The sequence below is a fragment of the Hipposideros armiger genome, unplaced genomic scaffold, assembly GCF_001890085.2.
Source record: "Hipposideros armiger isolate ML-2016 unplaced genomic scaffold, ASM189008v1 scaffold_231, whole genome shotgun sequence".
NCBI lineage: Eukaryota > Metazoa > Chordata > Mammalia > Chiroptera > Hipposideridae > Hipposideros > Hipposideros armiger.
Window position 1 is genome coordinate 2,221,173 of NW_017731581.1, and position 22,513 is coordinate 2,243,685.

The 22,513-nt window shown below is 39.0% G+C and overlaps 1 protein-coding gene across 1 annotated transcript in view; it reads right to left on the minus strand.

The window, feature by feature from the left end:
- Positions 1 to 22,513, minus strand: part of EXOC4 (exocyst complex component 4) — a 706,914-nt gene that overhangs the window by 621,245 nt on the left and 63,156 nt on the right. Inside the window, exon 6 of the mRNA XM_019654783.1 lies at positions 13,535 to 13,778. Within this exon, the coding sequence (XP_019510328.1) occupies positions 13,535 to 13,778 (244 nt within the window). The remainder of the gene's footprint in view (positions 1 to 13,534; positions 13,779 to 22,513) is intronic.

Genomic DNA, 22,513 nt, shown 5'->3' on the forward strand with positions numbered 1-22,513 from the left:
CTCTCTCTCTCTCTCTCTCTCTCTCTCTCTCTCTCACACACACACACACACACACACACACACACACATATAGGTTAATTCAAGAGTCAGAAACTAGTACGCAATACTATGCTACTATGCAATACAACATCACAGTTGGTGAAAGAAAATATTAATCCTGGGATGGCAACTGGTATGAATGTCAGCCTGAAGGACTGTCATTAGAAACCTAGGCTGACACCAGCTCTCTGCGGAACAGGGGACTTTCCGTATGCAACGGGGCTGTTGTACATCCCCGGTTCCTCAAACACAAATTCCCTCAACTACAACTTCCTAATCGCAAATTGATTGTGAGAATTAAACGCAACATTGTGTGTGAAAGGGTAATAAAAAAGCAAACTCAACGTAACAGTAAATTGTTGTTTATGTACCTCTAGCAGTTACCACCTAGAGGAAATTAAAAAAGGGGGAGACGAGAGATACCCCAGATATCCCCACGGCCCAGCTCCATTAGCGAAGACCTGCTCGTGTTCCGTAAGCTCCATCAGTATCCCTCCAATAAAGCTCCCTCTTTAATTAAATTAGCTGGAGTTGGGTTTCTGTCACATGAAGAGGCCTGATTCACAGAATAAGAGCCAATTCCTTCATTCCTGTATGATCCCATAATCCCTCCAAACAGAAACAGATGATCACGATGAACAGTGAAAAGTGACAAGAGAGCGATATGCACGGTCTCCTGGGCCAGAAAGTGAGGACCGAGCCCCGGTTCACGCTTCTCTGTAATCTTAACACATGGCCCAACGTCCAGAATGCCAAAAGCAGTCAGTCAAATCTAGTGGGTGCCCAAGTTCATGAGTGAAAGAATGAGCAATGGAGGGCAGCAGCATTAGGAGGCGTCTAGGACTGGAGACCAACCTGGGGCACCCTGCACGCAGCTGGCAGCTAACGCTGTCAAAATGGAAGACAGCCCTAAAACAGTAAGGCTGAAGTGAGATGACAATGACAGCAACAAGGATGACGCAAAGCCCGCGCCGGGCCGCCCTGTGTCACGTGCTTTACTTGGACTGTCTCATTTCACCCTCAGGACAACTCTATGAGGAAGGTGCAAGTATGTCCTCACTTAATGTCCCTGATCGGCTCGGCAGCCTTAAGCGAAATGACGTACAATGAAACCAACTGTACCACAGGCTACTTGATATAATCAAGAGTAGAGTTCCGAAGGCATCCCATCAACGTTATAACACAACTTCAAACAAAACAATATCGGAGGACCTGCTGTACCACTGGTACCCTCATTTTATAGACAAGGAAACTGAAGCTCAGAAATATGTAGAGAACCAAGGACTCGATTTTGGAGAATGTTCCTTGTAAGAGGCGTTAGGGAAAAAAGGAAGTCGTTTAAGGAGAGAGGCCAAAGAGATATCAGTACTGTCGATGCCAGGAAGACAAGGCTGGAAAGAGTGTCAGCAGAACTGTCGATGTCGCCTCTGTTTTCTCACTGCAAACTGGTTTCTACCCCTGGTACTCTACTCAAAAGCTCTGCAAAAGTCTCAAATAATCCTTTTGCTCAATCTGATAGACGCACTTGGTCCTTACTCAAGTAAGTGCAGCCCTGGTTTCTACTGACCACTCGCTCCTAGGAACACTGCCCTCCGCTGGCTCCACACCCCGTTCTCTCCCGCTTTCCCTCCACTCTCTGCTTGCTCCTTCCTTCGCAGGAACCTCTCCTCAGCCTGTTCCTTACATGCTGGGAACTCTTCTCAGTCCCCGTGCTCTCTCTGGGTGAGCTCACTCACCACCATGTCCCAGCCTCCCACCTCCGAAAGCCTCCCAAATATATCTTCTGGCCAGAAGGCTCCCCTGAGCTGTAGACCTTAAATCAACATGCCTTCAACGGAACTCATCAAATTCCTTCCCAAACCTACTTCTCATGTTCCCCAAGTCAGTGAATGGTAGCACCTTTCCGCCTCCCTCAACTCCAACCAATTGCCACCTTCCTTTACTTCTACCTCTTTACTCTCTCTCAAGTGGGCCTACTTCACTCCATTAACCATTGTCACTCTGCTAATGCAGGTCATAGTGTATCTTCTTTGGATTATTAAAACCGCTCTCCAAATACGCTCCTTTCCTCCACTCCTTGCCTCTCCCTCTTTAGACTGTTAACTCACTGAGGCTAAGAAGTGCATCCGAGTCATCACTGTATTCTAGTATTTGTCACAATATCCAGAATATGATAAGCAATAAATGAATATTTGTTGAGTGACAAAACTGAGCTCCAGCAGATGGAAGATGTAGAGACTTGACGAAAGGTAATACATGGTGAGGAAATATATTTATCGGTTATAATATCCTGGCTTTAGAAGACCACAATAAAGAAATAATTTCACATAAAACCATCCTCTCGAAAAGCTAACCTTATCAACCTACACATGAGAATCAAAAGTATAGTTACAAGCTGAAAGATCCATGCAATTAGAGCTAACTTTAGTAATACTGGGGAAAAAAATCTGTTTTAGGTAAAAAATAAAGTGTCAAGATGAAGAATTTGTTCTTTAAATATACTTCCAATTACCTGGCAAATTTTAAAAGCAGCCTTCTCATAGCTGTGAGTAACATGTCACCTATGCTCCCAGATCACCTTCTAATGCCCGACCTGCAGCTATCCCTGTGTCTCATCTGCAAATGCCACCATGAAAACAGGCAGAGGAGTAGAGAGAAGAGAATGCTAAGTCACAGCTCTACAAAGCAAGATGTGTCTATGGTATAAAGCTACATAACCAAGCTGAGAAAAAGGTTTCATTTTTAAGGTGAGACACAACTATCTGAATCGAAATTTAACATCCAGGAAACCTTGAATTAGTCATTTGGCTGGAAAACCCAGATCTGCAGCCAAGAAGCTGCCTTCCTTGGTCATGAAGCGAAGACACATACGCGAGGCAGAAAATCAGTTCGGTTCTCCTCCTTATCTGCTGAGACTTTAATATCAGTTCTGCCTTTCCCCACTGACAGACAAAGGCAATCAGCGCAGAATATTTATTTCCCTACCACGACTATGCTCTCAAAGATAAGAAAATGCTGCACTCTGAGCTTAGGTTTCAGATGAAAAATTAAAGGAAGCTGATCATCAATCATTTCACTTCAAAATGGCCGTAGTTTTACATGCCGTTATCTCACACACACATTTTCCTAATAAGCTTGGCTGAGCTAGTATCTTTCATTTCAAACAGGACACAGATCTTTAATCTTCAAGGTTATCTAATACCTACTTTTAAGGGGGAGAGATAAGTTTCAGCATTTATTAATAACAATATTCATGTAAAAAGAAGTTACTATTTGGAGAGTGCTGACTAATTCTCCATCTGCACTGTGAAAAGAACAGGAAAAGACTATTAGCAATATGGAATGAAACACAGTCAAAATAAGAGCCCTGAGCTAGGTCCTGGCTTGGGCCGTTTCCTTCCGGTGGCAGTTCCCTACTTTTCAAGTCAGCCTCTCAACGTCAGTTTCTGAATTCTGGAGCGATGACTTGGTATGAATGTCTCATTCTAATGAGCAGCAAATGTAATTGTGACTACAATTACAAAATAAGCCCAGCCAGCCCTGTCTCTTCTCATTAAAGTATCAGTCTCATTCTTCCATAAGCCTGTCCCAGGATAATCTCTTCCATAAAAGGTGTGGGGGAAACTGGACGGCCACATGCAAAAGAATGAAACTGAACGACTGTCTTATGCCATGCACAAAAAGCAACTCAAAATGGACAGAACACTTGAATGTAAGACCTGAAACCAGAAAACTCTTAGAAGAAAACACACGGGTAAGCTCCTTGACATCAGTTTTGGCAATACTTTTTTGGATTTAACAAAAGCAAAGGCAACAAGAGAAAAAAATAAGTGGGACTACATCCAATTAAAAAGTTTTTGCACCGCAAAAGAACCCATCAGCAAAATGGAAAGCAACTCATGGACTGTAAGAACATATTTGCAAATCATATAGCCATTAAGGGGTTGATAATCCAAAATATAAAAAGAACTCACACAATTCAGACAAACAAGAGCAACAACAAGAAAAACAACAACCCACAATCTGATTTTAAAACGGGCAGAACTGTATTGACATTTTTCCAAAGAACTGGAATACAAATTGGCCAAAAGATACATGAAAAGGTGCTCAACATTAATCATCAGAGAAATGCAAATCAAACCACAATGAGATATCACTAGAATGTCTATTATCAAAAAGACAAGAGATCAGTGTTGGCAAGGATGTGGGGAAATGGGTACTTTGCGCAGGGCTGGTGGAAATGTAAACTGGTGCAGCCACTATGAAAAATAGCATGGAGGCTCTTCAAAGAAGAACCGAACTATTAAATGTTTCCGCAATCCTACTTCTGGGTGTATATCCAAAGGAAATGGAAACAGGATCTCAAAGCGATACCTGCACTCCCATGTTCATTGCAGCATTACTCACAACAGCCAAGATAAGGAAACAACCTCAGTGCCCATCAACAGACGAACGGGTAAGAATATGGGACATGTACTATACGCAATGCATTATTATTCAGCCATGAGAAAGAATGATATCCTACCTCTTGCACCAACATGGATGGACCTTGAGGGTATTATGCTACCCTTATTATGTAAAATAATTCAGAGAAAAACAAATACTGTATGATGTCACTTACATGTGTAATCTAAAAAAAACCAAAAAAACAAAGAAATAAAGACTCGAGTGGTGGTTGCCAGGGGTTGGGCGAGTGGAGGGATTGGGGAGATGGTGGTCCAAGAAGACCAACTTCCAACTCCACGATGCGTAAGTTCTGGGGATCTAATGTCCAGCCTGGTGATCACAGTCAACAACACTGTGTTATATACCTGACAGCTGCTGAGAGAGTAGACTGAAGGTCCTCACCACAAAAAAAGAAATGGAATTATGTGATGTGACGTAGGTGTTAGCTAACACTATGGTGGCATGTGCAATATATTGTAGAAGTGTATCAAATCAACATGGTGTTCAACTTACACAATGTTCTATGTCAATTATATCTCAATAAAGCTAGGTGGGAAAGAGCCTTTCCTCCATTCCAAAAGTAATACAGTAACACCTTGGTTTGCGAGCATATTCGTTCCAGAAACAAACTACTCGTATTGCAAGACATAGTTAAAATGTATTAGAAATGTTTGCGGCTCTTGCAGAACACTCGCAAACCAAGTTATTCGCAATCCAGGGTTTTACTGTATTTCATCATAGTGGACCATTAGAAAAATTATCCATAAATTCACTTCCCAGAGATAACAGAAGTCAAGATTTTAGGTGTATGTTCTTAGTACTTGGTTGTATTATATATCAGTCTTATTACAACTATATACAAAGTCTCTAGGGGAATTGTTGAGGTGTCTAAGTCATCAGTTTGAGTCTCAGGTGAGCTAATTAAGGGCCATTTACTCTGTGGCTGCTGATCAGACTTAACATACCAGCTGCCTCTGAGGGACCTGCCATCGATCGCACTGGGGGATGTGGGTGAAAGAATGAATATGTCAGAGCAAATCTGCCCTCTCCTAAAGACAAACAAACTCAGGCCCAGGAAACAAGTCAGGAACATCATCTTTACAGGAGCCAGAAACAAACTTACATGGTCGAGAGAGGCTCCTTCCTCTCTTCACTCCCCCGCCACCAGGCTTTGTGATCTGTCAGATTATTTCAGCTTTCACATTTCCCCAGGTAAACCTGCGCTTCATAATAATGCACCTACCTGTGATGAAGCCAACAGGGAGGCTCACTCAGGTGAGACGCCAGATGGCAGACTGTTTTGCAAAGCATAAAGGCTACAAAACTGCCAACTCTGAGATGTCTGTGATGTTACAAAGAGTGTTTGCAAACATTACCATGCATCAGAAGCATGTACTCCTGTGGGCTCCACACCCAGAGGTGCCAATGCCATTGCCCTCCACGACAGGGGTCATGTGCATTTCTAACTCTCAAGTGACATTGGTGCTGCTGGTCCTTAGACCCGGCTGTGAGTGGTGCTGAGATTTAAAATAGTAATAATTCTTATAAAGTCCTCTTATTAAAAATTATCTTCTTTGCACCATTTACTCATGTATTCATTCATGAAACTTCCGGGACAGTTACTGTGTGCCCCCTCCTCAATCAGGCTAAAAACACCAAGTTCACGCCCCTCTTAGAAACTCGTGGTCCAAGCTGGTCAGAGGTCATAATAATGGAATGGGCCAGGAGCTGGAGGAGCCCGGAACATATGAAATGCAGCCTGAGATACACACAGAGGTGCTTCAATCATATCTGATACCGCTCCTACACATCACCAAGGGAAGAATTTCCTTGGAAACAAGTGTTTGTGTATTTCTGCATTGAAAAAGATGCAGTGGCAGTTTGATGACGGGCTACCTTTTGTATTACGACTCCAACAAGTGCACAGAAAATGCCAAGACGTAAGGCAGCTCCCACTATCTGCCGGTGAGAGGAGTGGCCGTGATTCTGCATGAAGGCTGGTTGGTGACTAAGTGTCATCGGTAATAACCCATGAAATAGGCTTTATCTGTTATTCCCTTAGCTGAGCCAATCTCTCATTTGAACTTGCTATAGTATGCAAAACAAGAGAAATCAAAAGCAGACTCTTTGTTCACTCTGACAAATATAAAACAAAGATTTAAGAAACGTAACATAGAGTAAGACCTCTGGCCCATTCAGCGAAGCACCCTTCCTCTAGAGACCACAGGCAAAGGACAATATCCAATCAGAAAGACGGCTGTCCAACCTCATGTTTACAAAAGCGCATAAACATCACTGACTTTATGAATGCACCTGATATGCTATGAAGCTATTATCGATTAATTTATGTAAGTCTTAAGTACACAGGTTTGGGACCAGTGCTACCTTCCCTGGTAATGAACTGTACGTTTTAGTTAACAATTGGTGTAATAAGTCCCATATGCAAAGAATTAATTCCTTTCATTTGGTCTAAAAATACTTCAGTAAAGCTGCAGGGGATACGTTCTAGTTGGGGAACAGTGGAATTTCTTCTATATGTCCCCAGTTCACCCTATTCATACCCTTCAGTATTTAATCGCTGGGTGTATTTAAAGCAAGTTCTCACTGATACATGTAATCAAAAGTAGAGATTTAATCAAATGGAATCATAATCACTGAAGTCAAATTTACTTGCTTTCCGCGTGCCCTGAATCAAATTAACAACTCCTCCAAATTACACGGCGGCCCTTCCTGATTCCGGCGTGTCCAGGTGTGGCGGGCAGGGCTGGGGAACAGCTACAGGAAGCCACAAGGACAAACGCTTGACCTTGCTTCAACGCTGCTCTTCAGGACTGTTCTGTAAAATAAAATGGCTGATGCCACAAAATCCCACATTTCAGATACTTAGAAGAGTGACTATAATAATAGCGAAAGAAAAGATGAACGGAAATGCTATTTATCTGAAAAGGAAACACATGCTGACTCTATCCACTGCTCTAAAGGTATCAGGAGAACTCTTTCACTTGCTTCTCTTTTCATCAACACTCTACTTGCACAACAAAACTAACCTTGGCACCCCTGTCTAGACTTTCTCACAGACAAAACCACTCGGTAAGGCTCCCCTGTTACAACAGAAAGCCCTCACTCCGAGTTCTGGATTCGGAATTTTTGAAAATATTTTTTCAACACTTACAGCAATAATTCAATGTATTTCTACAAAGCTCCAACCTTCATAGACTGAGAAACCAGGGGAACATAATTGGGAAATGAGGCAAATACCAACCCTGACTATAAAGTACACGATTCAGTGTTATAATTGTTCAGTGTTCATTCAGCTAACACTGACAATCAATTACATGACAGACACACATGGAGGCAGAAACGAAAGGTCCATTAGGATATAATCTAACAAGTGACATCTGTTCAAAGGTGGTGCAGCAACTCCTTCAGATTCCAGATGTATCAAAATATAAATATGAAGAATGAACTAGAAGAAAGTTGGGGCAATTTTATTTATAATCCAAGAGTGGGGAAGTCTTAAGTTTAACACAAGACCCAGGAGCTATAAAAGAAAACACTGATAAATACAGCCTCATAAAAATAAAAACTAATGTCTGATGGTCAGACATCATAAAGTCAAAAGTGAAACTGGGGATGAAGGGTCATGCGAATTGCAATATAAAGACCTAAAAACTAATTTTCTTAATATATAAAAAGTTTCTGCAAATCAATAAAAATACAAACATACTAGAAAAATGGATAGTTCCTGGAAAAGAACATTATTTAAACATTGTATTATTAAAATTTTCAAATGTTAAAAATGAGAATAGGATAAAGAACCACCCTAGAGCTCTCACACTGCTTCAGTGTCATTTATGGCTAATTTTATTTTATCCATATCTCCACTCACTCTCAATCCAGATTCTGAAGTAATACATCCAGATATAATCCAGGTAGCATGACAACAAATTGCTTTTTACACAAATGAGAAGAAGTTTAATGTCACTTATGTTTTAAAAACATGCACATCAAAACCACCTTGGAAATGCCCTTTTCTCACCTATCAGGTTTTCAAAGATACAGACATTCGATAATAGTCTGTTGACAAAGGAATGTAGGAACTCTCAAACATTACTGATGACACGAAAACTTGGTATTATTGTACACTAGGCAATATTATCACATTCTAATCAACCACGGAGGTCAGCGGAATCTTTGTAAACGGCATATCCAGAATCTGGTTGCTTTCCTTCTCATATTTTATATGTCAGTATGAAGCCAACCACACAACCAGAAGAACAACTGGTAAGTGATATCAAATGTATGGAGCGTGACAACTACAACTAATATAAAACAATAAAAGCTGGCTTTATTATTAAAAAAACAAACAAACCTACAAGACTCCCCCTAATGCCCACCTACCCAGATCAGCTCAGGTCCCCATGGTTATATGCGCTCACAGCGCAGTTTTTCCTCTACAGCACTTAACACAATCTGTAATAATATACAATAATACCTAGGCTTGTGAGCATAATTCATTCCGGAAACAAACTACTCGTATTGCAAGACATCGCTCGTTTACCACGTTAAAATGTATTAGAAATGTTTGCTTATCTTGCGGAACACTCGCAAACCACGTTACTCGCAATCCAAGGTTTTACTGTACTTATCTCAGGGTTCTCTGATGAATGCCTTTCTTCCCCTCTAGATTTTAAACACTGTGAGGGCAGAGTCCATGTCTTATGTATTTTACCCAGTTTCTGGTCCATGGCAGATATTCGATATGCATGGAATTCATTCTTTCATTCAACAAATATTTATGACGGGCCAGGTGGGCACTGTCCTCGGTTCTGGAGGTATGGTGCTGAACAAGGCAAACTATTCAGTTGTCGGAAAAGTCATGACACATTTTTTCTGGTTTTTTGTTGCAAAAATGCATCACGACTTTTCCGATAACCCAATAGTTCTCTCTGCTATTGAAAATCCCATGACAGGAGCAGTCAGAAAATAATCAGACACACACATATATCATAAAAAGTAATCTAATAAACATGATACCACAATAACAACCCATGGTCTGAAAACAGGTATTACATTTTTCCATGCTGATACTCCCAATAAATAGGATTTTCATTTTTAATTTCTTCTGACTAAAATAACTTGAGTACTTTACATAAATTCTTAAATAATGAATTTATTTTTCAATAAAACTAAACAGTTGCAAAACAGAGGAGAAAAATAAAACATACAACCATACTATCCGAGCACAACGACATTTAGCATTCAAGTATATTTCTTCCCTGTGTTTTCCATAGACCTTTCTTCAATAAGACAGGGAGCACTGAACATGCAATTCTCTGCTTTTTTATCAGACACTTAATCTTCTTTCATTCATAATAGGGATCTGGGAACACAGCAAAATGGCCTCCTCTCAAAATGGAAGAAGGTGTCCCTGGCGCCATGGTTTCACTCATTCCATCCTTTCTTCCTTCAAGACCAACAGTTTTACCAAAGTTGAACAGGCCTCTGGCACCTCCCCCTGCAATGAATTCTCTGTCTTAACGTTTCAACAGGACCGTTTTTTTTTTCAAACAGATGGAGTAGCTGCCTCACACATGCCAATCATTCTTTTCCCACATTCTTTTCTTTTTCAGATTCCTGACAAGATATCACACCTTTGAGGAGATATTCTCTCTTCCATCTTTTCTTCGTGCTTTTCTTATTTGTGAAATATTAAGAGAACTTCGTCCAGCTTCTTTGTAACAAAAATATGAAAATGCTCACGAGCTAGATGTGGGGAAAGAATTGATAATGAGGCAGCAGGAATGGAAGAAACTGGTTATGGGCTGCACAGGCTGCAGATCACATTAGCCATCTGAAACTGAAGACCCTGCCTGCCTTCCTGAGCAAATTATGGGTAGCAGGTGGTTCTGGGAGATTAGCAAAGCACATGTTACCCTAATGTGTATCAAGTTGGCAACAAAAGCAGGTGAATAATTTCCTTTAATAGTAAGCGGAGATTTATTGACACTAGATAGATTATGAATGAACAGAAAGACAAAATAGTTCTCCTATATAGACAACCGATAGTTTGGGAAATTTTCGTTTAGATAGCTTTTGGGGGAGGAAGGAGGGGCTCAAAAATAAAATAATGCCTCCGAGTAGCATTTATAGTGAGTCCCAAAGTGATTTTTTTTAAACTGGCTGTGAAAGTATTCTGGCTCTGCAGGAAGTGAAAGCAAGAGAGAATTCACTGGTCTAGTTCCTTCTACTTTTCTAGCAAAATAGCACACAACATTAATTCTCTTTACATAAAGACAAATGAAAACAGGCCTGCAATGCATCACAACCAGAGTATATTTAATAAGATGATGTTGAACAATGCAACATTTAGAAAAAGTTACAGTGCGGGTAGCTTGCCTCGAGTAGCATTTATATGCTAATGATTTGGAATAGGTTATTTCACTGGGGGGGGGTGAGGAAGATAATTTGCATATTGAGGAAGAAGGAATCATGGTTCTTTTTACCTATGTTCCAAAGTTCTTTAAGGAAAACAGAGTCTTATACCTTTATCATAAGATACCTTGAGATAACGGTAAAATAATAATAATGCAATGTATTGTGACTTTACTTCTCCCTAAAATAAGTGCCACGGACACCTCCCAGTCAAGTTCAATGAACACAAAGTACCATGCAAGCTTCAAGGAATAATCTGACAATATCCTTCCTCAAATCCTAAACCTCTAGAAGCAACAATGCAAATCACTTCGGAATAATGTTTCCAAGGTAATTAATTCTTGAGAAGGTTTCGAAAAGCATTTGCTGGCACAGAGCCACTACAGACTAGCTCAAAATGATAAGTCCTTTGGAATCCCAGCCCAAGCAAGAACTTAATCTTCGATGCGCAAAAAAAGGTTTTTGCCCCAAATATTTGCTTTCTTTGTACTATTTGATCTCAAAGAATTTGGGCCCAACCTTTCAGATTTGTACATTTTATAAAATGAGATTGTGTTATAGACATGAAATCAAGACCAACAGCCTGTTCGCTTGCGGCATCCAACATATCCTGCCTACAAAAGCCTTTAAAATACTGACAAAATGAAACAGCGGAAAAAACTCTCCCGTGGACTCATTCCTCTTACAGAAACACTGATTGTGTCCGGGGGGCAGTAGGCTGGATTTCCACGTCCTCTGCTGTAATTCCCACTTGTAAATTCTCGAAGGGGCTTAGGGAATGGAAGAGGAAGAGGTCAAAAGCCTTTGAAAGACACATTGCTTTTAAGGCGACTGTAATGAGGTCTGCAGAAAAGTTATTGATCCGTGCCCTTTCGTTTTCTTTCCAATATATACTATAGTCATGCTATTTCCCTACGAAAGTTCAGTGTATTCATCTAGGGACTTGCAGCAACGGGGCAAATAACAAACCAGAGTTTTGGAGTGTTCATTAGGAAGGAGGCAAAAGGTCTTCAAGGAAATCCAGGCGCCGAGCAAAGAAAGAAGAAAAGCAAAGTTCAATTTCAAACCGTTCCCCCCTTCTCTGGATTCACAATGTGAGCGATCAGAGAGTGTGGAAGTTGAGGGAGGAATCAGGTATAAATAAACGTGTGCATTCATATTCACACACGTATGCAGGTAACAGGAAGTACTTGCTGGCGCGACTCTACTAGGCCCTAACCCTATCACCTCGTCTAACACAAGCAACCCTATCACATAGGTGTTCTCCTCCTCAGATTACAGAGCCAACATTCAAAGTCAAGTCTGCTCAACTCCAAAACCCATGCTCATCAAAATAATGTGTTTTTGCAATATTCTGTGACAGGAGAGGGGCAGAGGATGGTTTCTTCAACAATTGCGCTCTTGAATTTTACAAGGGAATTAGTTTTTGAAGAGTTTCAAAATATAATTAAAATCAATTTATTTAGATACATAAAAGATTACTAAAAATGTAAATAGAATACATTCATTTTTCCAAAAAAAATTTATTAAAGTCAGTCCACAGAAGTCTATACCAAGTAAGCCTCCTTAAATTTGTCTTCTTCTAGAAGTATTTTTGAAGCCCTAAGTACAAACAGAATTTTCTTAACAACATGTCAACATGCTGTTAGGATCCCATCTACACACTGTCTAGCACTTCCCAGGAAGTGACATCATTTGAGCAACTGAGGAAACACGCTCTCCTTTGCGCTCAGTTCTCAGTGCTGTAGTTCCCCTTGGCCTCTGCCCCACCCACCCCCTTGCCAAATTCCCGCCTTGTCCATGTCTAGTGTATTGGAGGTTTGGTGGGGTAGGGGTGAGGGGTAGAAGCAGAGGAGGAGGAGGAGGAGGCAACAGAGATACATGTAGAGTGAACTTTGGGTTTTCTAAGAAAGCCTCAATTTTAAATATCTTGTCCTCAAGTCAGATGACATTTGTCTATGACGTCCTAACTCTGGTTTGGCAGACACATCCTACCAATGTCTGAGCATCAAGACAGAGTTCAGATCAGAGTACAATGCCAGGTTCCCCCTTAGGAAACCAGAGCTATGAAATCCAAATCCCATTCGTTGTTTTAGGTAGATACAGAAATTCCTGAGGCTGATTAGGTTATGGACAAATGTCACCACCCATTAAAGGAGGAAGCACAGGACAGAGGAAAGACCGTGGACTTGCATTCAACCCCAAGCCCAGACACTTGTTCTGTGACCTTGAGTCAATTACTTGATCTCTGAGCCCCCGTTTCCCTATCTGTAAAATGTGGATACCAATAAGTGGCTCATAAAGTTGTAGTGAGACTTAAATGAGATAATATACAGAAATTGCCTTGAATTTTGCGTAGTACTTAGTAACTATAATAATTCCTTCATTCTTTCATCCGAGTAGGGACAAAAGTGCTTTGAAGCTTCTCAACTACATCAAAAAAAACCACAAAACAACTAAATGATGCCTATTCAAGCTGTTTTCACGGATCTCAGTATGTATGGGCTACAGCATCACAAGTTCAAGAAATAACATCAACAGAAGATAATGACTTACCCCCCAGCCTAGAAAAGGTACAAGAGTTATCAGAAACACACACTGCACCCCCATCTACCTTGGCTGGTTCTCCGCAGTGAGGCTCTCCCCCCGCTGATAGCTGCTGTCTGCCACCTGGGTTGTAGACCTCTTCACAATCTGTTTCAGCTCCTGCTCCAAGCGTTCTTTGATGGCCTTGACGGTCTCTGGGATCTTCTTCAGTTTGGCCAGCCCCTTGATGAGAATGCCCATGAAAAGGGTGCTGTTCTCCTCCGGGTCCAGTTCCACGTCCTCCTTGATGTCCTGCAGATTTAGCTCCCTCACTACAAACATAAACAGACTCCATTACAAAATTGCATTCAACACCAGAAGGAGCCTGGGTAGGAGATCCCTGCTTTGATCACGCCCTTAAAGGAATCAGAAAAGATGTTTCCATTAAATTGATAATTAAATTGTGTTTACATAGCCGCTATCTAAGAATCATAAAATGATAGTACATTCTTCAAGTCATGCCCATCAGTGAGCAGTAAGAGATGGAAACAGAAACAAGTAAGCAAGTCTCCAAGGGAAGCTTCTAGAGACTAGACCACCACTTGTATACCAAGTCGGTCGGTCCGTGACATTTATTAAGCATTCAGTTTACAAAATGCCATAGCTGGTGCTGCAGGAGAATTCTAAAGAGCCAGACAGCAGTCTCACACTCCTATTTATTAGTTTGAAGGGATAAGTTGCTTGATAGAAAGACATCACAGATACATGTAGTAAAGGTCAATAAGTTAAAATTATAACAAATGACAAAAGAGATGAAGAAAAATAAGGGGAAACCAGTATAGTATGTACAAGTGAGACAAAACTTTGAGGAAAAGAGTCACAAAGAGTATTTCATAAATGAAAAAAAAACAAAACCCTATTTTTCTTTAAACCTATGCCTACCATAATATCATTAGCTACTGAAGTTGGATCTTGCTAATCCACAGAAGTTTCCTGGGGACTAACTGTATATGTCAAAAGTCTGTCCATCTTGAGACTACAGCTTTCATCCAAACTACATGGTTTGGGATGGAAGAAACAGGCGGGAGCAGTGGTTCTTAGCACCTGTGGGAAGTTGGGGGGACGCTGGGGCTGGGATCTGACACTTATCTACTGAAATTCACAGGCCTTTCCCTCCAACTAATGCACCTATATGCAAACCTTCTCATGCGATTTCAGAGGTTTAACAACAGCTGCCGAAAGAACCACGGGTTCAAAAACCTCTGGCCTAAAAATAACTTCCTCATTTTACAAATGGCTGGATTCAGATAGACAAAGCAAAAATGATACGAGCCTAAGTATGAACCCTAATAAACTTTTCCCCAGCCTCCCCTTTTCCGCTCCTCAAAACGACTGGAAGGTTTTTAAAATATATGATATCCTGAAAGAATGTATGCAGTCTTCTTTAGGAGATTCAAGCTCAACTAGTCACTCTGAGTTGTTCACCGCCACTGAATGCACAGCAATCTACTTATTTAGGGAAGAATGAAAATATCACAGGATATGAAGGAAGTTCTTGTAACCACTGCATACATTTGCTGAAACCTCTACTTCAGATGGCATGTAAGCTATTCTCATTCTCCTCAATCCCTATTTTTGTTCCCAGCTCATTAAAAGGCACTTAAATATGAACCAAAGGTATTTAAAGGCCGGCATGATATAATTACTTACACAAGTGAGTTACAAAGTTAAGTCCTCTACATGTTTATCCATGATGCTGTTATCTTACTTAAGATTCACTAGACCCCTGAAGCACATGAGGACAGAGAGAAGCTCATAAAAAATAACCAAATTCCTATGGTCTTCCTCCCAACATAGAAGGCATTTGGTGATCTAATATTTAATATTTTCAATACTAGTAAACAGAGTAGAACCAAGAAGCCTTATGCCTCTAAAAATCACATTACAACTCTGAAGGCAAATAAAAAAAAGTATCAAAGTTTCCAAATGTGACATTTCAAGAACAGACATTTTAGTTGGTTTTATTTTACACGTAAGGCACCAGACACCTCCGGCCACAAAATCACTCCATCCTGCAAGGCCAACCCCAATAGCAAGAAGAGAAAAGTACTCAGCATCCAAAGAGCCACCTAAATCCAGGAGAGCAGTACGCAAAACTTCAGGCAGGACAGACAGGAACAGGAATTTAGCTGGGACAAATGATCTTCACAAACGAGCACATATGAGTCACGAACAGGACCACGCAAAAGGCCACCGAAAATCACAGCCACCTGACCCAAGGGTGACTGGTGACAAGATAAATGTAGTTTAAATCAACAGGCCCCTAGATTATGGGGCACACAGCTACATATATGCACACTAATGTGAGACAGAGCCTATTAAAAAATAACAAATAAGCGAAATATGAATAATAAAATGCCACAGCCCCAAAAGGCACATTTGTTTAGACCCTTATCTTTGTTTGTCTCCTGAAATCTCCTGGAGCATAAACACTGAGCAGATCCAATATTAATTAATTTATATTATCTATTTCACTTACATCAGCTGAAAATGAAAAGGTAATTTAAAAGGGTAATATAATCAACCATGACGGCTAGCCTAAGACTCACAAAACCCCAGTGAGGTCAGGTGGAATTATTGGGGCTTTATGGGAAAAGCCTGTACAAGAATAATTTGGCTGAAACTCAATAAGGCCTCACGCCACAATTAGAAGAAAATGTATATAGGATAATAGCCTTTTTTTGATAGAGTGGATGTCTAAAGTATGAATTTGTAGTGACATTTTGATCACAAGCACAAGAATTATTTTTAGGCGGTAACTGTCTTATTTTCTGCTTGAGAATACTGTCAGAATGTTGAGGCCAGTTTCCCATCTGTGGGGGCAGCACTGTGGATATGTAAGTCTCCTGATACTTTGGTTGTTTATTAGGCTTGGTAATGATTTTGAAGGCTCCTTTATATATTGGATTCTGTTCAATAGTGGCAGACAGTTCTCTTATATAGAAAGAATGTTCTTAAATATATGTAAATTAAGTTACATAGGTCAAAATCATATACGTGAACTTAATTTAGGGGCCATGCATAGTTTAAGGAATGACATCTACCAGGAATTTTTTATAGTAAACACTACCAATATCTCTTCTACTTGAATTAACATGTAGAAATACCAGGGGTGCCAAAAAGAAATGTATACAAGTAGACACTTTGGTGAGCATTGCTCAAGCAGTAGTTCGCCATAATCAGAAGTGTCTGCACGCTGATGGGAACCACTTTGAGCACCTCTTGTCATTGCAGAAGTCAAACGTGAATTGTAATCATCTTTTGTTATCAGTATATATTGAGTGTTACAATTTTAATGCAATTTTCCTTTTTTAAAATGTGTATACATTTTTTGGCACCCTCTGTATATAAAATTAAGAAACTAAAAAGAGTCTGACCCAAAATTGAGAGTAACATCTCTGTAGACGAGAAATGCAAACAACGAATGGAGCCACAGTGTGTGTCCAATGAGCTCTGGATAGAAAAGCAGGCAAAGGCAGGTGGGATTGGGCCCTCCTAGGGTTATAGAGTGATGCTCCGCTGGCCAAGTGAGCTAACAAAATCACGAAGGGCTGCAAGCACAGGACCAAAACAAGCTCTAGACCTAGGGTGGTAGGCTGCTGGCCCTACCAAATCCTTCATCCATGTCCCAGTGGAGGTACTTGGTCAACTAATACCTTAAATACCTTTCGGTTCTCCAATGAAAAATTGCTTCTAACATCTTTCATTCTAATTAATGCACCCACTGGTGCAGACTGAAGAGAGCAAGGTCTGATGCACTAGTTGCCTCTGGAGTATAGAATCTTGATTAGGGTCTTTCAAATGTTAACTAACTACCCTGGAGTGTGGATTCCTGATTGAGGTACTTCAAAAATGTTAACTAAGCACCCCTAGGGTACAGATTAAATTACTTTAAAGAAAACTACAGACAATATAACATCCCACTCCAAAAAGGAGGCTGCCTAAAGCTATTGCCAACTGCTACTTGGGGCCATCCTTTACAGGAGCTGGTAGTTTTTACAGCCTCAGTACAATTCTGAGGTAGAGATGTACCCCACATTGCAGTGAGTTCCAAAAGCACAGTGAACGTACACTGGTCCTTCCATAAGTAAAAGTGGGCTAAGGGAGAAATGATGGTAGTAGGTAGGGTGAAAGGTTCTATTAGGATAAAAACAAACAAAACTAACATCTGCTGAATTAGTTTCCCTTGGGACAACGCCTAAAGTGCATTATCTCATTTAGAGCAAGGAGGGTGTTACCTTTAAAGGTCAAAGAGTAACAGCCAATGGAGAGAAGCTACTAAGAATATAACAGGATACAGGAGAAGAGAAGGGACAAGGAAAGGATGAAACATTGATAGTTTATATTCACTAAAATGTATTAGGTTGTAGTCCTTTGTTACTATATGGTTTTGTAACTTTAATTCCTCATGCAGACAGCATGATGTCGTAGAAAGAACAAAAGTATCATCATATATTTTAGGATGGATTACCATCTCTATCAGTTACTAGTCATGCGGTCTCTCTCAAGTCACTAAATCTTGCTGAACCTCAGTTTCTTCCCCTGTCAAATGGAGATAACATTACCAAATTGTGTGCGTTAAATGAGATGTGACATCAAAGCACAAAAATAAACGCTGCAAAAGTAAAAAGAGGTCATTTGAAAACTTCTAGCTTTAGGAACATTCGGGTTACTAAAGACAATGGTAGAGCTGAGGCCCCCGCCTCTCAATATTTCCTCCGAAAATAACACAGAATAAGAATAAACAAAACTCAGAGAAACCATGCCCTCAGGATAACTCGAAGACAGAAACTGCCCCAAATTCAAAACAACTTTAAGTAAAAATAAGAAAAGAACCACCTATTCCCAACAAGTCGTCGCCCATGCTCCTGCCCAACCCCCGCTCGGACACAACTTCCTTGCCACAAAGGTGCCTGTGGGAAACTGTGATGAAGGGACGAGAAGGGAGTTGCTGATGAAGCTGAGGTTGATGTAAAACAATCACTTGAAGGACAAAGTCTACCGTATGTTTCAAAATACTAAAAAAGTGACCAAGCAGATCAGAGCATGAACTATAGGGAAGGAACTTAAAAGCAAACACAACTGAAAGGAGCAGCATTTGAGATGTCTAGTTTCTGCAGGAGAAGTAAGAAAAAAGGAGAGAAATGCCCTTTGGCTCTTGGATGGTGAAGGCAAAAAGAAGCATAAAGGGAAAATTCGGGATCCTATAAGAAAAGAGTCAAAATTTCGAGAACAAGAAATCTACTTAAGTATCTGGATTTTGCTATACTGACAGAAGAGGGAGCCAATGAGCTAAGATTTCCATAAAACACCCCAATAGCATAAAAATGAACAGAAAAAAATGAACACATTAATATAGAGGTATATAAAAAAAATCAGGAAATCCAACACACACCAACATCACACAACAGAGTAAAATTCCCTATAATAAACAAACATGAAGCACAAGAAAATTAGATGGAGTTAATAGACTAAAATAAGAATTTGTGGATATAAAAAGCTACCCTGACTCAAAAATCCTACAACTAAGAACATACATGGACAAATACAGGAAGGTGTGAGAAGAAGACTGACTAAACTCAGGAAATACATGAAAGAAAAAGACAAAATTATCTCATACATGAAGACTAAATTATAAAATACCTAAGGGAGAATAAACTCAAATGAATATTTTATAAAGGGTACTGAGGAAATGCATAGAACCAAAATAGAGAATAAAAGGGGTTATAAAGAAAGAAATAAGACCAAAGAGAAAGTAGTAGAAATGGAAGACAGCCAAAGAAAAAAGTAGCACATTAGAAGAAAAACAAATAGAAGACAATACTTAAATTATAAACCAAGAAAACTGGCAAAAAAAAAAACTCTTGAATCTACAAAATGAAAGAGCGCATAGGGTATCTGAGGAAAATTAAACTAAGAATAACAACTCCAAGACCTATTGTAAAACCATCAATTCCTAAGTTAAAAAGTCCTCAAGGATCAAATAACTTACAAGGGCAAAAAAAAATTAGATTGGCATAAAGATTTTCATAACACGTAGACACAAAGGAAGACAGTAACATAGCATTTTACAAAAAATTTCAATAAGTATAAGTGTAAACCATGGAATTTATACCCAGTCAAGCTGTCTGTTAAGTACCAAGGGTATACAGGAAAAAAGGATTTTCCGATGTAAATACTTCTGCACCTATGAGCCCTCCTTGAGTAATCTTTTAGATGATGAGCTTCACCCAACCAAGAATCCACTGAAAAAATTTCAACAGAAAGATGGATGATGAGCATCTAAAATATTAAATACAGATTTAACACAAAAACAAAAGTAGGGGTGTGGATGAAAGACAATTACACAAAAGTAGTGTGCTGTGAAAAAGTAAAAACAATGCAACCTAAAATTGGCAAAAGAGATAGGAAGAGGAAAATAAAGTGTATTGTTTGTTATCTAGGCAACAGATGAGAATTAAAGTATACCAATAAAAAAGAAATTTGAAAGAAAAAAGGGGCTAAGAACATTTTTTCAAAAGTTTTTAAATACATTAAAAGACAACCACTGGAGGGCAGGGCGGGGGTGAGGGAAGAACCTGCCTATAGAAAAGATTTTATAAAGAGCAAAGAATATATCAGCAGCATTGCAAACATAACATAATACTCAGAGATAGAGGGGAAAAAAAACTGTTAGTTGCTAGATGGAAGGAGGGAGAGGACGGGGAGAAGGTGAAGGGGTTAAAAAGAGCAAATTAATAGACGCAATATAGTCACGGGGATATGAAATACAGTGCAGGGAATATAATCAACAATGTTTTAAAAATTATGTAAGGTGCCAGATGGGCACTGGACTTATCAAGGGGATCACTTCATTGATTGTAGATGCATGACCAATGCGCTGTACAACTGAAGCTGGAGTTGAATGATATTGTACGTCAAGTATAAGAATATGGGGAAGGGGATTTTCACTTAGTGAGGGGTGTAAATGTCTAACTATTATGTTGCTTTGTACACCTGAAACTAATTTTTTAAAAAGTAACATAATACACATATTTTTAAAATACTATGATAGAGTTGAGATAAATACAGCAGTCATATCAATACATGTAAATGGATTCAACTCACCTATTAAAAGAATTTTCAATTTGACTCACAAGGAAGGCCCACCTATGTTATGTTACACATATATCTATTAATAAAACAAACTAATTTAGAAAATCTAAACATATAGAATAAACCACTGTATGCCAGTCAAAAAATATTAACCATGATGAAGAAGGGTGTTTTTTAATACCAAAGCCACAATTCGCAATAAAGCTCTAACACTTATGGCTATTTACATACCAAATAAAACAGCAACCATCTTTTTGAAGCAAAACTACAGGTGATGCAGAGATAAGAGATAAAAACACACTAATAATAGAAAACTTTAATACATCACAAAAAAATAAGAGACAGAAGACCTACACAATGTAATTAAATAAGGTAGATCTTATGGATATACATCAAATTCTACGCCTCATAATAGAGAATGAACCTTTTCCTCAAGTACCCATGGTACATTCATATAAATTGATCATATATTAAGTCACAAAGAAAACGTCATTAAGTTCCAGAAAACAGAACTATTACAAACACTCTCTGAATTCAATGCAATAAAACTAGAAAGTACTAAGAAAAACAGAACACAAAAGACCCTTTCATCTTTAAATTTAAAACCCCCCTATTAACACTTGGATTCTCATCCAAATACAAAACAGAAGACAATTTTTTTAAAAATGATAATGAAAACATTACCTATTAATGCCTATGGGATATATTTAAAGTGTTGATGAGAGAAAAATTCCTATTGTTGAGCACTTTTATCAGTAAAAATGAAAGAATTAAACATTATTTCAATTTCTAGCTCAGAAAAAAACAGCACAAAGAAGGAAATAATCAAGATAACAGCAGATTATGAAGTAGAGAACAGGAAAACAATAAATTTACCTTATCAATAAATCAAAATCCTGGTTATTTATTGGGGAAAAAAGAAAACTAACACAGTAGACAAATTGCTAGCTACTTTGATCGAAAAGGTACATAGCACAAATAAATACATGACAAAAAGGTAACAAAAGAAAATTTCAAAGCCATCGGAAAATACTTCATAAATCTCTACATATAAAATTGAAAAACTAAATGAAATTAGTAATTTCCTAGGTAAATACAGATTAAAATTGATCGCACTAAAGAAAGCATGTCAGAGAGAACAATTTTCATAGAAGTAGAGAAAACTAAGTAATAAAAAGTTTTTTAAAAAAATACCAGATCCAAACGGTTTCACAGGACAATTCCTAAACGTTCAAACATCAGATAGTCCCAATGTTCTATAAATATTTCTAGAGAATTGAAAATGAAGAAAAACTTCCTAAGTCCTTTTATGAAGCAAATTACTATACTGAAACCAACATCTGATAAGATTTAGACTATAGGCCAATATCACTTATGAACATCTATGCAAAAATTCTAAATAAACTACTAGCAAACACAATTCAACACCACAGCGAGAAACTAATACACCATGATCAAGAGGGATTTATTCTAGGAATGAAAAATTGGTTCACTATTAGGAAACCTATTAATACAATATATTAATAGATTTAAAGATAAAATAGAAAAAAATGATAAAGATGATTTACAAAAGATATATAAAAATGGACTTTAAATGTAAGAAAAATTCTTCAAACTGACTTATAATCAGAGAAATGCAAATTACACAACTTTCATTTCATAGGTGATATCATTTTCATCTATCAAATTGGCAAAAATGAACAAGTATGACAACACATTCTTTGGCTAGGCTATGGGGAACAGAAGCGCTCTCATACCGTGTTGGGGGGGATATAAACTGATACAACTCTTCTGAGGAGAATTTGGCAATGCCGGAAGAAACACACATGGGCTTATCTTTTGACTGAGTTATCCTTCCTCTAGATATTTACCCTAATGATACACCTCCAACAATATTAAAATACACATGCAG